The sequence below is a fragment of the Aspergillus clavatus genome, genomic scaffold, assembly GCF_000002715.2.
Source record: "Aspergillus clavatus NRRL 1 1099423829798 genomic scaffold, whole genome shotgun sequence".
NCBI classification, from domain to species: Eukaryota; Fungi; Ascomycota; class Eurotiomycetes; order Eurotiales; family Aspergillaceae; genus Aspergillus; species Aspergillus clavatus.
The window spans coordinates 1,427,376-1,443,067 of record NW_001517101.1 but is presented as its reverse complement, the minus strand read 5'-3'; the positions used below and the strand labels follow the sequence as shown (position 1 = coordinate 1,443,067).

Below are 15,692 nucleotides of genomic sequence, written 5' to 3'. Positions count from 1 at the left end.
CTATACGAATGGTTCCATTATGAGCTATACCAGCCATCACAGGGGAGATACCAAGATTCAACGACATGAAGTAGATTAGAGGAAGGGCGATGCGCCCTATTCAGACTGTTGCAATCAGACCACGCCCTACGCCGGGATATGTGCGGAATCGAACAACCTCCGCTGAAGGGAAAAAAAAAAAAAAAAAAAAAAAAAAACATATCCATAACCGATGCGCCGAACCAATTCAGCGTAGCGCAATATCCGAGTCAGAAAAAAAAAGAGATACAAGAAAGAATTAAAGTCGTATGAGTCGTAAACTCGCAGCTCTAGAAGATGAATCGCCATGTTAACAACTGATGAGGTTGATGTGGTTGTCATGAAGCGCAGCGCAGGCAAGTATGGTGCGGTGTGGGTGGAAGGCAGTGCCTGCAATAGGAGATGAGCGGTTGTGTTGGAGGAAGCTTGAATATGGCTCGAAGGTGGATAGGTGAGTGCCATCCATGTTGAATGTCTTGACTTCATGGCGGGTCGTGCCACTAGTGATTTGGTCAGTCAGTTCAGGAATTTCCGGATCGTTCAGAACCATGAGAAACACATACACCGTGAAGACAGGAGCGTGCTCGTGAACACTTAATGTTCGGACTATGTCTTTGCTTGCATGAACTGTCGAGATGGGGTCATCCATTCGCAGATCCCACAATCTGATTTCGCCGTTCCGACTACCAGACACCAACTCCCTCAGTCCACCGCGTTGCATGTGGACGTTGGTAATCCATTGTTTGTGCTCACGCCACACTTTGACCATCGACGTCGTGGGCTTCAGACGTTGGTCGAACACGCGAACGGCACCGTCACCGAATCCCGCCACAAAAATGTTACCGGCTACCTGATCAGACGTCAAGGACGTGATACACGAGCTCGACCGCGCGGGAATATCCTGTCAACACCTCAGTCAGTAGCTGCTCTGCCAACACTTGATAGGTGGTGATCGTACATGGGTGCAAACTTCGGTAGCTGCGTTCCATACACGGATGACCTTCACATCACCTGCAACCAGCGCTTTACCTTGACCTTGTTGCCAATCAAAAACCAACCCAGCATTCCGGGTGCTGGGTATCAGCTCCGGCAAAGCGCGAAAAGCAGTCACAACCTCTACCCCCTGTGAGGACTCATAGTTCCTGAAGACTTTGAGCACTCCATCAGAGGATCCTGTCATCAACAGAGCTTGATCGTCCTCGTTGATGTAACGGATCTCGTTGATTCGCGAGCCAGGTGGATTTCCATTGGAGAATCGGTTGAGACGCTTGTCCCTCTGCCAATCCCAGATGCTGCCACACAAATCATTAGCATCAATGGAACACTTCTCCCGCACCCCTCTTACTTACGCGATAGTATCCCGATCATCCGCAACGGCCAGGTGGTCCTCAAATTGATGGAAACTCATCTTCAGTGGCTGACTAGTATTCGTAAGCAGGGCCACAGAGTTATCCCACCGGCTGCTGCCGGCTTTTCCTTTGAGGGGTTGGGTTTCCGTGATGATTTTCTCGTTGCGGCTCCGTCTCCAAAGGCGCTCGTTGTAGTCCGCGCTACCAGGTTCGTCCGGCTCGTTGGGCTTCATTTGGGGTTCCCGGAAATACTGAAGATGGGTAAGAAAGGGTTCATAGACGTCGAGATACTTCTTGCATATCAAATGAAGATGTCCTGGGATTACCTCTGTAGACCAATCAAGAAATCGACTCGTAAGGGGTATAACTGGGGTTCCGGATGGGTTTCGAGGTTCGAAGCCGCGGGATGTAGGGATCGGAGCTTGGTGATAAGCTCCAGCGGGTGCAACCTGATCATTGACTTCCGGGGGCCGGGTCCATTCAGGGGGCGCTCGTCCTCGTGGGGTAACAGGCATCCGACTCTTCGTGGGTGATGTCAAGGATTGCGATTGCTGATCTGCGGAGGAGGGGCCGCCAAAAGCAAGGTTTTTGAGCGAAGCGGCCACACTGGCCGTCCGGCGAATACTCAATGACAAATAGCCTTCTTGCTTGGGAGGGGTGGCCTGGGAGGGAGGGGTGGGAGGAGGCGCAGCAGCCTTCTTGGACTCGGCTCTCTCGCGGATCTGCATTCTCTGTGATAATCGGCTCGTAAGTTCCATAATCTCCTTGCGGATTTTGTCAGTAAGAGAAGCCATGGGAGACTGTAAAAGAGTGAGGTGGATGAAGTCGACGACCATGCTTGTGTCCTGCGCAATGTCGGGATGCGGGTCCACTGAAAGTATAAGGATTTGCTTCCAAATCGTGCCAAAAGTGGTATTGCGAGATAATTTCTGAGCTTTGTTGCTTGCATTTGGAGATCCATTCTGCGCTTCTTCCAGCGTGAAACCACGGGGGTCATCGTGTTCTAACCGGAGAAGAAGGGTCTGCTTTTCATCCTGGAACTCTTCGTAGGCAGCCACCAAGAATTTGTTTTGATAACGCTTCACGAAGGTCGAGAAGAAGACAAGGAGCTCTTTTCTCACCAACACATTGCCGTCCGACGCCATTGGCAGGACTGCCAGAGCTAATGATTCCTCGATCTGCGCCACCTGATCCGTCAAGTCTGGGATACCGAGGAAGGTAGTGGCTGCGTGGAGCATTGCGGCTCGTACTTCCGGCACGGGATCGAAATTGAGCTCACAGAGTCGTGCCGGTGCAGCGCAACGGATTCCCATCCACTTGGCCTCGGGGAAGTCCGACCAGAGCATGCTGATGCATAGACATGACCATTGGCGGAGCAACGGATTCTCCACATCAGTCAAATGCTTCAAGCAAGAATCAAAGAGCTCTCCGGAGAGACAGACGTTCTGACCTTGGGGGTAATTTTTGCAGAATATCGACACGATGAACGCGCACATTGCTCGGTGCTCGCTAGCATTGCCTACCGGGATTGGCGAGGAAGGATTGAGAATGGAGATGAAGTAATGGATGCCGTTGTCCTTCAATAAATCATTCTGGACGGTGTGGTCAACGGCCATGATTCGTGCCCATATGAACACCATGACAGGTTTCAGCTCCTGCGCTGCTGATTGCAAAAGCTTGACGACATACGGGAAAATCCCGATGCTTAGAGCCAAATGAACCGCCCACGGCCCGAGATCAAGAAACTTGCTGAGCAGAATGAGCGCTCTTAGCCTGTGTGCCTGACTCAAAAGTACCTGTAGAACGATGGGAAGCTGGTCCGGTGGATTCTTCTCGGTGGGTCCAGACGAGAGATAAACCTCAAACGCAGTGAGCTGCTCCGCGAAGAAAGACGAATGCTGATATTCGTACTGTCTGCGGCCTTCTTCATGGTCGATCAGGGCCGGCAGCTGAGATAGCACCATCTCCACGGCCAGATCCCAGCTTTTCCACAGTGGATGATGATGTGTCTCAGGAAGTTCCGGCGAAGAGATCGGATGGCACTTGTACGTGCGCATAATACGTTCACTGAGCAGGAAATTCCTGAACAAGGCAGCGACCATGAGGTCCTGCCGGAATAGCTTTTTGAATAGGGCGCGCGGCAGAGTGTTCCATGCGATGGTGTCAGTGATTGCGGTGAAGATCCAGTTCAATTCCCCGAGAGGACTCCTGCGATCTTGCAGACGACCAGGAACTCGGAATTCGTCGATCGAGAGATTCGTCTGGAGCGGATTTTGGAGGATGAAGTAGCGCAGCGCTATCTCTATTGGCGTTGTCAAGCAGCATGTAAACAGATCTGCCGGAAGGTCCGGGTTAGTGGGCAGCGACTCGTTCTTCTGGCATGCCGCCAAGAGTATGCAGTCCCCGTAGTTCTGTACAATGGCATTGGGGTCTCGCTTCCTTGCTTCGACATTCTCTTTTTCGTGTTTCTCAACGAAGGTGTGGAAGTTCTGCACAATGTTCCCAGCATGGGAGACATCGAAAACGAAAAGACTGGGTCCTGCAAGCCAGGATTGCAAGTCGTATAGTGAGACCGGGATGTACTGGGTATAATTCTTGTTGAAAACCCAGATTTCGCCCGACTGGGTCGGCAAAGGCACGCCATGGCCGTTGTAGTGGAACAGCACTCTCTCATCTTTGGCGTTGCGTCGCAGTGAGATGCAAAACTTTTTCGTCTCATCGACTGAAGGGTCTAGATACTGCTTATACCTAGTTCGCAAGCTGAGCGTCTCATATTGCTCTTGCAACTTCTTGCCAATCTGCTCCATGATCTTGTTTTGGCCCCCACCCGTAGTCGACGTAGGGTCAACCCAGCATTCCAACTTGGCCGCCGGGTTCGTCTTGACCACATCGGGAGGGTCGACACCGATATTCAAGCAGATCGCCAGGGCAGCGGAGACTGTCTTTAGTCGGTCTTTCATCCGCCAATCCTGGCTTGGCCAGCTTCCAACAGGGTCTCTCGGGACACCGTTTGTTTCGTGGCGCTTTTCGGTGAAGTACATGTAGAAATTCTGGACCGATCAGTCTAACCTCGAGAAAAAAAGAGGCGTCGTGGGCGGGTGTGCGCGTTGCTTACTGAATGGAGAATCTTGAGATACTCGCTTGAGGTATACTCCTCCTGCCAACCATGTCGCATGGCAAAGTCCTCCTCATCATCTCCAGTAGCAGCCCTATCGAATCCTAGTCTCGGGCCGTAGTCACTTTTGGCTCTTTTTAACGCTGCTGTTGGTCGGACATAATCCGACACCCGGTCCAACTGGGGTCGAGTATTCGAGTCTAGGATGGCCGAATGGTCCCCAGCTGACGAACTGGTCGGACGAGCAATGTGAGTAGATGGCGGAAGAGGTTGTATGTGGTCGACAGTCGTGAAAGATCTATGGTGGCCTAGCGAGGGCACGGGCGACTTGTCGCGCGGGGGAATGTATGTTTCCAAGTCTGGACCGAACGCGACACGAACGGATTTGTGGTTCTTGCGCGGTTCCGCCTGAAGGCTGGACGCCTGGGGCTTTGCTGCGGTATCTTGCTCCATATTGAGATTGGGGTCCCTCATGGTGTCTGGATGGTCATCATGCTCTAGATGGCGTCACTGAGTAAAGGAAGAAGATCGTGGAGAAGAGGATAGCACGTCGATCAGACAATTTTGGGATCACTGAAGAGATGATGCTTAGATGACTGAGATGGTGTCTGTGGGAAAAAGCCCAATCTCTGTCTGTGGGGCAACGAAGATTAGATATCTACCTTGCAGATGGTTCTCATACCTCATCTGGAGGCTTTCCCGTTCGTTATCTAAGCACCGAGGCACTGTTTGGGATAGGACAAAGTCCCAGTCTCTGTGAAGCCGATTGGAATCGATAGGGTATGAAAAGCCAGTACCGACTTGCTCACGACACTTCCACAAGCAAGCTCGTTCCCCTCGCTCACAGCTTCAAAAAGAACAGCTATCCGTCGACTTCGTTGGGAGAGCAGAGGTTCATGAGCTTCGGCGGTCATGTCTTGGCGTGGGACAGACTGGAAGATTATTTATTCCGGTCTCCATACGTTGTTGGAATCGACCAGCAGATATTATTACATCACAGTTCTTCATCCACAGCAGTTGGTTTGTACGCTGTCGATAATAATAATATCTAATCTCCAGTCTGTTTAGATATTCAAGATGGAGTCAAGTGAAGCTATTAAAGCTTGTGATATCTGCATTGAGCTTGGATTGAGACCTCGTGACTGACCTTGCCTGGCACTGTGAATATAGCTCAACTATCAAGCTGGAATGGAGTCTCTAAGGGATGCCATCCTCGAAAGTCTTTCACTTTGACTAGGATAAGAACCTCATCGAATATGGGCTACTGATGCGGGTTTTTACTGATAGTTCTTACAGGATACTGTGATAGATACTCAAAGAAAAGATCATACTCTATAACATCTATGGAGCAGTGAAGGCCACCACTGAGGGTAAACAGAACCACCATGATCATTCAATGAGGCTGCAGGCAAGGATTCTGAACATTATATAAAGATAGATGCTTGTATAAAGTACATCTGTAGGTCCTGCACAGTGGATAGGTATCAAACAGGAGGCAATTCAACCAGCTACCTATCTTCAACGCCATCCCTTTCCTTACTCTTAGTCCGGTAGTACTGACTCTGGACTAACACCTAGAAATGTAGGTGTCGAGACTCGAGTCCAAGAGTCCAAGAGTCCAAGATATCTAATGGGCAAAGCAAAATTGCAGCCAGGGCGATCACAGTGAACTACCGGCTATGATAGGCCCAGCAACATGCAATTCCCTCCCAGCCCCCTAGTGGTACCTGAATTATTTCGACCATTATTGTGTATGGAGAATCTCCCAATGATATCAATCCTGGCCGTTTCTTCCCCTCCCTTTCTATGTTGCTTGGAATTGTTCGTCTTTTTTGCTTTGGGTTATTTTCGTTGCTTTCAAGAAGAAAGAAAAAAAAATATATAAAATAAAATAAAATAATAAAATAGAACTCCCGAGTCCCACCCCTCCCCGAGTTCAATTCACTTTCGAATAAGATCGTCCGCTCGCAGGTTCTTATTTCGACTGGTCACTCGCACTCTAACTAGCCCTTTGTTCCAATGGTGGATTGCTATAGTGTACCGAGTACCTAGTATGTAGAAAATTGAACTAAAAAGCCTGAACAGACCAGTTCCCTGGACTATGTAAATCAACATAGCCTCATAACGTCTCTCCTTCTTGGATAGAAAGAAAGGATTGAATAGATATGGAGAGAAGTACTACACGTGAACGATTTGGGTAATGTTGAATATCCCTCCTCACATGTTGCAGAGTAATCTCAAGAAAGATGCAGACCGTCCAGGATCAAACCATATATATGTATGTATGCGCCTATGCGATGTTCCTGCTTCTGATCTGGACGGCAAAAGCTGTAAGGTACATCCGGTGATGGACATGGAAGAGGTTGGGTGCAGTTGAAGTATGGACAGGCGAGATTGAGATTGACTGTTGGATAGATAATGTTATTCCCACTTCCTTCCAGGTGTTTCCTACCACTACTGCCTTGACCATGTTAAGTAGTCAACTACTAGACTACTAACTAACTATACGAACTACGAAGGTTGGAGGAAAAATGATCCTCATGGGCCATGGGCTCAAATTTCCCTTGCTTCCAACTCAATTCAACCACTGGGGGTGTCTTGTCAGTTAAGAGAAAAGAAAAGAAAAAGGAAAGGAAAGGAAAAATTGACCATGCTGACTTTTTTTTTTTTTTTTTTTTTTATATTCAAAAATAAGGATTTGTCTACATGTCTATCAACTTAATCATCTCTCCAGATCATCATACATTGTAGTTTGTACATTATTACAGAGTATGCTGTTTAGGGAACTGTGAAACACCGGAGCCGCGCAGAGGTATTCATTTCATTCCCTGTTCCTGATCTCGTCTTCTTCCCCCCCCCCATAGCCCATAATAGTCCAGCAGTAAGTCCACAGGTCAATCAGAATCCATACTAAACAGCCTACCTCTGGAATCGTCCCTGCTACTAAGTAGGCTTCTATCTAACCTTACCATAATCATGGCCATCATTATCATCCTAATAAATAAATAAATAATAATAATTATTATAATTGACATCGTTGGTTCTCCGCTTCCCTTTTCTCTCTCTCTCTCTCTCTCTCTCTCTCTCTTTTCCTCGCTTCCCTCACTGTCCCCTTCTCTCCCATCTCCTTCAGTCTCTTAACATTCTCTTCTTCTTTAATTAGTCTCCTTTTATCACTTCTGTTTTTTTGTTTGTATGTGTGTTTTGTTTACGTTTATCTATTTCTTTTCCCTCCCATCCCCCCTGTTTCTCTCCGTCTTTGCTCTACTCTCTTATGCTCCGGAGTCGCGGTTCTGGTACTGCCACGGTGCTCAGAAATTCCATAGCAGGGGTTCTGAAATTACTCTGACGCGGAAGCATTGAAGTGTACTGGATGGATTACAATTCTGGTCGCGATTCCTATTAATTGAATCGAGAAGACTCTGACTTTATCCTGAAGATATCATCGCTGGCTTTGATTCTCTGCAATTCCGACGTGTTATCCCTCTGCGCCGTTGTTTGGCCTCTTGTGTTTCGTCAGGCCTTTCCCCCCAGCCTGGTGCTCATTCCGTTCTCCTGACTTTCGCGACCAGCCCATCACTCTATGCAGTTCCATATCCGAGCTTCTGGCAAGGCGTGATCCAAATACCTGAACGCGAGTTTCGAGTCGAACGTGTCCTGCACCTTCATCCTCATCTTATTGCGCCTTGAAACGACTGTCACGACTCGAGAATCTCACGATGGCTTTCTTGTTCAAATCGAAGAAAAACCACCAGATGACGGGGCACCCTCCAGCGACGAGAAACATTCATACCTCAGAAGGAGCCCCTGCGGCCACCTCACCAGGTCTCCCGAATGGGACGAAGGAACAGAGCGGGGGCGTCTCCCAGACACCGACACCGAGCAGTAGCTACAACAATTCGTTGAACTCGGTCAATAGCACAAACAGCCCTGAACGCCAAAGGCCCAGGCAAAGAGCTGAATCCGAAACGCAGGTTGGTCATTGGCCTGAGAAGAAGGGAAGAGAGAGTGTCATGCCATGGTTTCTGACTGTTCATTCTTAGGCGCAACGACCGTCTCAAGGCGCGACGAGCAATCCTCCCAACTCCAGCCCCGGTGCTTCGCTCTATCCTTGGTCACAACGACGGCTCAATTTCTCCACGCCCCAAGGGAACCCATTTCCACGATATGGCGCAGCAATTAACTCCGTTGCTTCCAAAGAAGGGGATATCTACATGATGGGAGGATTGATTGATGGGTCAACTGTCAAAGGTGATCTTTGGATGATCGAAAGCAGCGGGGGAAATTTGTCCTGTTTCCCAATTGCGACTGTATCCGAGGGACCTGGTCCTAGGGTCGGTCATGCAAGCTTACTCGTCGGAAACGCTTTTATCGTATTTGGTGGTGATACGAAGGTTGATGAATCCGACACTTTGGATGACACCCTTTACCTTCTCAACACCTGTACGCGCCCCGATACTTGACCCTACTTACTCCCAGGTGATCTTACTAATAGTGTGATCGTCCTAGCTTCTCGACAGTGGTCTCGAGCCATCCCCCCGAATCCCCGTCCAGCAGGACGTTATGGCCATACTCTCAATATCCTCGGCTCTAAGCTCTACGTGTTTGGAGGTCAGGTTGAAGGTTACTTTTTCAACGATCTGATTGCCTTCGATTTGAACCAACTCCAAAATCCCGTGAACAAGTGGGAGTTCCTGATTCGGAACAGTCATGAAGGGGGACCATCGCCAGGACAGATTCCACCAGCCAGGACCAATCACACGATGATCAGTTATAATGATAAATTGTACCTGTAAGGATTCCCTCGCTTTCTTGCGTCGTCTTGGCCATTGTCGATCGGTTTCTTATTTTTCTCTTACGCAGATTCGGTGGCACCAATGGCTTGCAATGGTTCAATGATGTTTGGTCGTACGATCCGCGAACAAACCTCTGGACTCAGTTGGATTGCGTCGGGTTCATCCCCACGCCCCGAGAAGGCCATGCCGCAGCCCTCGTCCACGATGTCATGTATGTATTCGGTGGCCGTACCGACGAAGGCATGGACTTGGGTGATCTTGCCGCGTTCCGCATAACCACCCGACGATGGTATTCTTTCCAGAACATGGGACCAGCGCCATCCCCCAGATCAGGCCATAGTATGACCGCCTTTGGAAAACAAATTATTATCCTGGCCGGCGAGCCAAGCTCCGCGCCCAGAGATCCAGCCGAGCTTAGTACGGCGTACATTCTCGACACCTCCAAGATTCGTTATCCGACTGAGAACCATAACGGGGACAAGGCCGCTGCACCTCATATTGCCATGAGGAAAATGAGTGGTGATAGACAAGGAACCCCAACAGGTCGCACATCTCGTGAAGCTCAAAACCCACCGTCTGCAGATTCACACCAGCGACGCGGACCAGGTCAGTCTCGGGAGAGTTTCTCAATGAACTCAAGTGGGAGGCCGGGCGACTATATACCAGGCCCGGGATCCCGTCTTCCAAGAGCATCTATCGCGCAGGCCCCAGCTGGGCCACCTCCTCCGGGTCAGGCTCCCACACCTGGTGCCAGAGGTAACGCACCACAACACGCTCCGAACGCTCGGAGCAAAACACCGACGACAGGGGACCGTCCATATGGCGGCCCCGTGACTGATACAGTTCGGGTCATAGCATCGGAGCGAGACAGGGATTCTACGGGTGCGAGAGAATCCTCGAAAGAATCCAGACCGGTCAATGATACAGGAGCTATGTCAGGTGAACGTCGAACTCCCACCCAAACACCATCCAGAATGTCAGCCAGAGCCATGGAAGCCGGTGAGGCTGCCCCTCTCGCTAGACAACGCTCCTTGCGTCAGCAACGACAGCGTGGTTCAATGGACAGCGCAGATGAATCTATCCTTGGTCGACATGCGAGCATTGATGGTTCGATCGAGTCTCGCGGACAAAGGAATTCCAAAACGATTGGCGATGAGCCGCGATCCCCTAGGTTGACTGCCCACCAAGAAGCCTTGATCAAGGAGCTTGAGGCAGCAAAGAGCCGCAACGCATGGTATGCGTCGGAGCTTGCTCTAGCCAAGAAAGCTGGCTACACAATCAACTTCTCCCACAGCCCTCTTTCGGACGAACGTCCGGCGGAAACATTCGCGGATGAAGATCGTCCCCTGATAGAAGCATTTCTCGCAATGCGAGCAGAGCTTGCGAAGATGCAAGCGACCGTGGATCGACAAGCGGCCATAGCTTCCAAGCGCGTCGCAGAAGTAGAACATCAGAGGGATGTGGCTGTTAACGAAGCGGCGTATGCGCGTGCCAAACTTGCTGCCCACGGTGGGAGCCAGCGAGGAACGCCCCAACCTGACGGCGGCTCTCAGGACACGGAAGACGCGGTTGCTGATCGTTCGACGGACATGGGTCGACGGCTAGCTCTTGCTCTTGCGGCTCAGAACGAACTCCGGTCTAAGCTTGAAGCGATCACCACGGATCTAGACCAAGAGAAACGCGGTCGGGAGCTAGCAGAAGAGACATGCGAAGCAACACGGCGACGGCTAGCAGAGCTTGAGTTACAGAACAACACGCTGGAAGTGGAGAGTTTGCGCGCCGAGCTTCACCGAGTGGACGCAGCTGCTCGAGAGGAGTCATTGCTGCGTTCCGAGGCTGAATCATCCCTGAAACGATTGGCCCTGGATAAGGAAGAACTCCTCAAGAAACTTGAGGATTCGTCATCTCGCTTGCGGGACTTTGGCAGCAACCTTGGCAACCTTCGCGAGGCCGTCACGGCCTCGTCGGAGAAGACAGCACTACTCGAACGGCAGCTGGAGGAGGAACGCGAATTGCGGGAAGGCCTGGAACGGAGATTACTGCAATTAAGATCGGAGCATGAGGAGAGGACGGCGGAGCTCGATAACGCCACTCGACGTCTACGGGACGCTGAGGAGTTGGCCGAAAGCAACGCCAGAGAAGCGGAGACCCACAAGAACGCTTTTCTGGCCGGGCTGGATCGCGCATCCTCCTTTGACTCTGATACTTCGATTCATTCTCTCGCAGACCAGCGAGTGGCTGCCTTGGAAGCGCACGTTGAAAGGGCCAACACACTGGCCAAAGCCAACCAAGTTGCTGCCGATGAGGCAGCGGACAAACTCAGACGTGCGGAGGAAAGGATCGCTGGGCTCGAGGCATATCAGGAACAAGCCAGCCGAGAGGGCCTGCAACTTCGCAGGCAGCTTCAGGCCGCTATGAAGGAAAGCCAGGCCCATGCTACTGAGAATAGAGAGCTCAAATCCAAATTGGAGAACCAGCTGCGTGAGGCTGGAGCCCTGGCCATCCAACATGCCGCTCTGAAGGATCTTCTCGGCGAGCGGGGAGTCAGCTACACAGATAGCAGACGGTCCCCACGACTCGAATCTCCAGGTTCTCGATTCGGTACGCCTGAACAAACTCGACTCCGTGATCTGGAACAGCAACTGTCGACAAGCTTGAAAGCGCACGAGGAACTGAAAGCCTCTTTTGAGAACCGCGAGCAGGAAGCCGACCGTGCGTACAGGGAGAAACTCGAGCAGCTGGAGAATGATTATCAATCAGCTGTTCATTACGTCAAAGGAACCGAGAAGATGCTGAAGCGCATGAAGGATGAACTGACCCGCTACAAAGCCCAGAACACTAAGATCCAGGCCGACCTCGAAGCGGCACAAAGGAGTATCAGTCAAGCATCTGGCCAAGCTTCCGAAGCACCGGCGGAGTGGGAAGCCGAGCGCCAGAAGCTGCAGCAATCCCTCTCCGAATTACAGAAAGATACCACATCGTCCATTGCTGCTCTGGAGAGTCAAATCACGAAGCTGAAGCAGGACTTGTCCGCGGCTGAGGCTGAGAAAGACGAGTCTCGATCAGAATACGAGAGCATTAAAGAGGAACTCGCTGCGGCGGCGGAAAAGAATCGTGCTGAACTCGAACAACTCAAGCACGAAAATGCCTTGCTTGAGGCCCGCGCATCAGATGCCGACCAGAAAGTTGCTATGCTCCTTGATCAAGTTGAAGCATCCGTTGGACACTATCGGCGACAGTCTCAACCTATCCAAGGTATGAACGGCATCTCGCGAACGCACAGCAATGCATCAAGCAATACCATCAGCGGTGTCAGCGGTGTCAGTGCCCGCCCAAGAGCAGACAGTGCCGTGTCGCAAGACGATCCGTTCCCCGACAATCGTGGCTCCATGGCACTGGATTCCCTTGCCAATGAGCTGGAAGCCTTGCGCAGTCACTGGGAGAGCACGAACCGCAACTATCGGCTGAGTACCCAATCTGAATATGAGCGAACTCCGACCAAGGAAACTCATGGCCTGAGTGACAGTTTGGCTGAGTGGCGCCGCAGATTGGACGAGGAAGAGGCGAGGGCTAGCTCTCCGGAGAAGAATAAGCCGCGGAACGCAGGTGGAGAATCCACGACAGCGAATATGATTTGAACCGACCTGACAGCATGATTTTTGATGGTATTCCGTTCGGAACGTGCCACGAAAATCAACGTCCGCGGATCCTGACTCATGTCCGATGATTCTTTCGCAATTGTTGTTGTCTTACCTTGGGGGATTGTCTGTATCTCTGTCTTGCCTCTTGGCTCGTTGATCTCTTAAGCATGTCCGTGATGTCCGAATATCTAATTTTTTTTTGTTTTTTTCTCAAAAATGGCCTTCCCCGTGCTCGGTTTGATTTTGTGTGTTTTTAACTATTTCTTCCCTATTGTTCTGACCTTATATCATTCCCTCCATGCCCCTTTTCTTTCAGCCTTGCCCTTCTTATCCTTTTTTTTTTTCTCTCTCTCTATACCCCTTCAATATTCCGCTGCCTGATGCTGAAATGTACTACTACTTGTTTGCGTGCTTCAGTGGGTTTCTGTCTGATTATAGTCAGAAGTATCTTTCTCAATGAAAGCTGGTTGCTCCCTAGACATCGCAGCTATATCTCAACGGTCTCTGACAATTCGAAGTCCACCCAGTGCCAACACAGTAGTCTGTGTGCTGGCGCGATGGCGGTGCAGACGTAAATCCTGCATGATGAGACGACATATGGGTGGTCAATCCGTCAGATCTACGGGGATGGAGTAACGATATGAACGCAGCCTCGCAGCTCAGCAGTCGACTTGAACCCCTGTCCGGGACTCCAGATGATATCACCTGGCACATGCAGATATGTCTCGATCATCACAGTACACCAGTTGGTGGTGTACAGGTCTTGGAACTCTTGTCCATCGCTGATTGCTTTAGGAGGGATGCAGGAGCATCAGTGTGAAAGGGTGGGTGAGGATCATGCCAATAGTCTGCAAAGCCAAGCGATAGGAAAAGCATCCCAGTCGGAACTTGTATATCGGGTAACTGTTATTGAAGACTCGGTGTTTCTCATCTAGTTGGGGATAAAACATCGATGGTACCTTAGGTTAGTAGGTATGATGGGGTGAGGTGAGGGCCATCAATCATCCATGACTGTGAGGCTGTTTTGTTTCGGCCCAATCTTACCTTACTTGATGTAGATGGCTCCCTAGGTTACCTTACCTGGGCGGGTAAGTCAGTAGGTATTCAGATTTCTGTAACCTGGGTACCTAGGTAGGTAGGTAGGTACCTACCTAGGGAATAAGATTGAACGATACATGAAAATGTAATTACGATACTGACACGAGGCTTGGGGAGGTACATATCAACGAGGTCATCTGAGCAGGGTTCAAATGTAAGAAGAAGAAGAAGAGAGGAGAGGAGAGGAGAAACTAATATTTACCTTGACAGTTAGTATTAATGATGGTAATTTGCGGTCGATCATGTTGTCAGTCATCCTTGGACACTGGCCTACAGGATTGTAAGGTACATTGCCACCGGGATATCTCTTCACATTTCCTGGAAAGGGTAGGGTTGTTGTGAAGGGATTATGTCTACGGAGTATAAGGATGTTCTGGAAGTGGAGGGAAATGAGGAGTGCAATTAGTCTAGACAGTTGTGAGGTATGGGGAAAAAGCAAGATGATCAAGCAAAGTGACAATTCCTATTCTTAGCAACGAGCCAACGACAAAGTGCCTGGGTTAGATACCTATGGATAATGGCTCAGTGCTCACCGACATTGTGAGGGATTGGATTGGGATACCATACCTGCGCCCTGTGGTTCAATCAATGCAAGTTCTGAATCCAACAGAGTGAAACCCATGGCGACGCTGCTACTCTATACTTAGTCTAGTTTGGCCATATCGCTTAAAAGTCATACAGTACCTAAAGACATATACAGATTTGCCGCTGTAAGCCTGTAACAGCGAGGATTGAGGCCTTTTGCGGTATTTTTTTGTCCGCTAAAACTCAGGCAGATACTGTAATGTATAACCCGTCGATACAATCTTACCCGCCCCCCTCTTACTGACTGACTTTCCTCTACTCAAACATCAACCATTCTTCTTCTCCTTCTCTCTCTCTCTCTTCCTCTCTTTCTCCTCCCCTCCCCCCCCCCCCAAATTACACCTTCCGATATCAAGGCTTTGCCCTTGGTTTTCGTTTCCTCTCCTCCTCCCTCTTTTTCCCCTTCTCGCTTGCAGCAGGGTATTTGGTTTCCTGTCTGTTCCTTCCCTCGTATTTCGTCTCTACAACATCAAGTTCTTCTCGAAGGTGAGTAGAAAACTCCTTTTCCCGTTTTGCCCCCCTCCGCCTTTCCTTCGGTCGGGCCTACAACTGTCGGGAATCCATCCGTCCACATCACCCTCATCTCGCCGTGTGTGTGTTCGACTTCAATAAATACATCAAGACTTTCATTTACTCTGTTGGTGTGGACATTCACTCTGTCCTTTTCTGCTTCCAACTTTGTGTGTCCTGGCCTGGCGTGATCTGTCTTACGGTTGAATTGCGGTTGAGGCGTGCATTGGGGTGTCAGCCAGCTCTCCACCCACAGCCTCATCACCTTACATACAACTTTGCCAAGTATCTACGCGCCGAAGGCTGGAGCTTGCAACTTTTTTTCTCTTCCTTGCAACTCCCTCTCGATCTCTCTCCCTCTTGGTCTCTTGTCGGCGTCATCCTTCTCTTCTCGTCGCTGGGTCATCCTTTTGTGACCATTTCTTGTCAGCATCTACTCTTTATTCCATATTTGTCATCTGCTTTTTTTTCTCTCTTATTTTCTATTGTTCCATGGGCAGTGAAGTTCTGACAATTGCACTGAACAGTCTTTGACATCATTTCCGGCCACAGCATCCCGCTGTGACAATACAAATTCAAG

The 15,692-nt window shown here is 50.1% G+C and overlaps 2 protein-coding genes across 2 annotated transcripts, besides 7 other annotated features; one reads left to right on the top strand and one right to left on the bottom strand.

Moving 5' to 3' along the window:
- Positions 1-170: 170 nt before the first annotated feature.
- Positions 171-197: a microsatellite.
- Positions 172-197: a microsatellite.
- Positions 198-328: 131 nt separating this feature from the next.
- Positions 329-4,956, bottom strand: ACLA_092290 (ubiquitin-binding TORC1 subunit KOG1; the record flags this gene model as incomplete). Its single annotated transcript, XM_001272956.1, has 5 exons — positions 329-518; positions 582-919; positions 977-1,310; positions 1,368-4,417; positions 4,483-4,956. 5 exons carry the CDS (start codon positions 4,954-4,956, stop codon positions 329-331), a joined length of 4,386 nt encoding a protein of 1,461 aa, XP_001272957.1.
- Positions 4,957-6,081: 1,125 nt separating this feature from the next.
- Positions 6,082-6,106: a microsatellite.
- Positions 6,107-7,089: 983 nt separating this feature from the next.
- Positions 7,090-7,125: a microsatellite.
- A 15-nt stretch (positions 7,126-7,140) lies between these two features.
- Positions 7,141-7,162: a microsatellite.
- Positions 7,163-7,540: 378 nt separating this feature from the next.
- Positions 7,541-7,570: a microsatellite.
- Positions 7,571-8,201: 631 nt separating this feature from the next.
- On the top strand, positions 8,202-12,916 carry ACLA_092280 (putative cell polarity protein (Tea1); the record flags this gene model as incomplete). Its single annotated transcript, XM_001272955.1, has 4 exons — positions 8,202-8,456; positions 8,526-8,925; positions 8,992-9,274; positions 9,346-12,916. 4 exons carry the CDS (start codon positions 8,202-8,204, stop codon positions 12,914-12,916), a joined length of 4,509 nt encoding a protein of 1,502 aa, XP_001272956.1.
- Positions 12,917-14,180: 1,264 nt separating this feature from the next.
- Positions 14,181-14,206: a microsatellite.
- Positions 14,207-15,692: the final 1,486 nt, after the last annotated feature.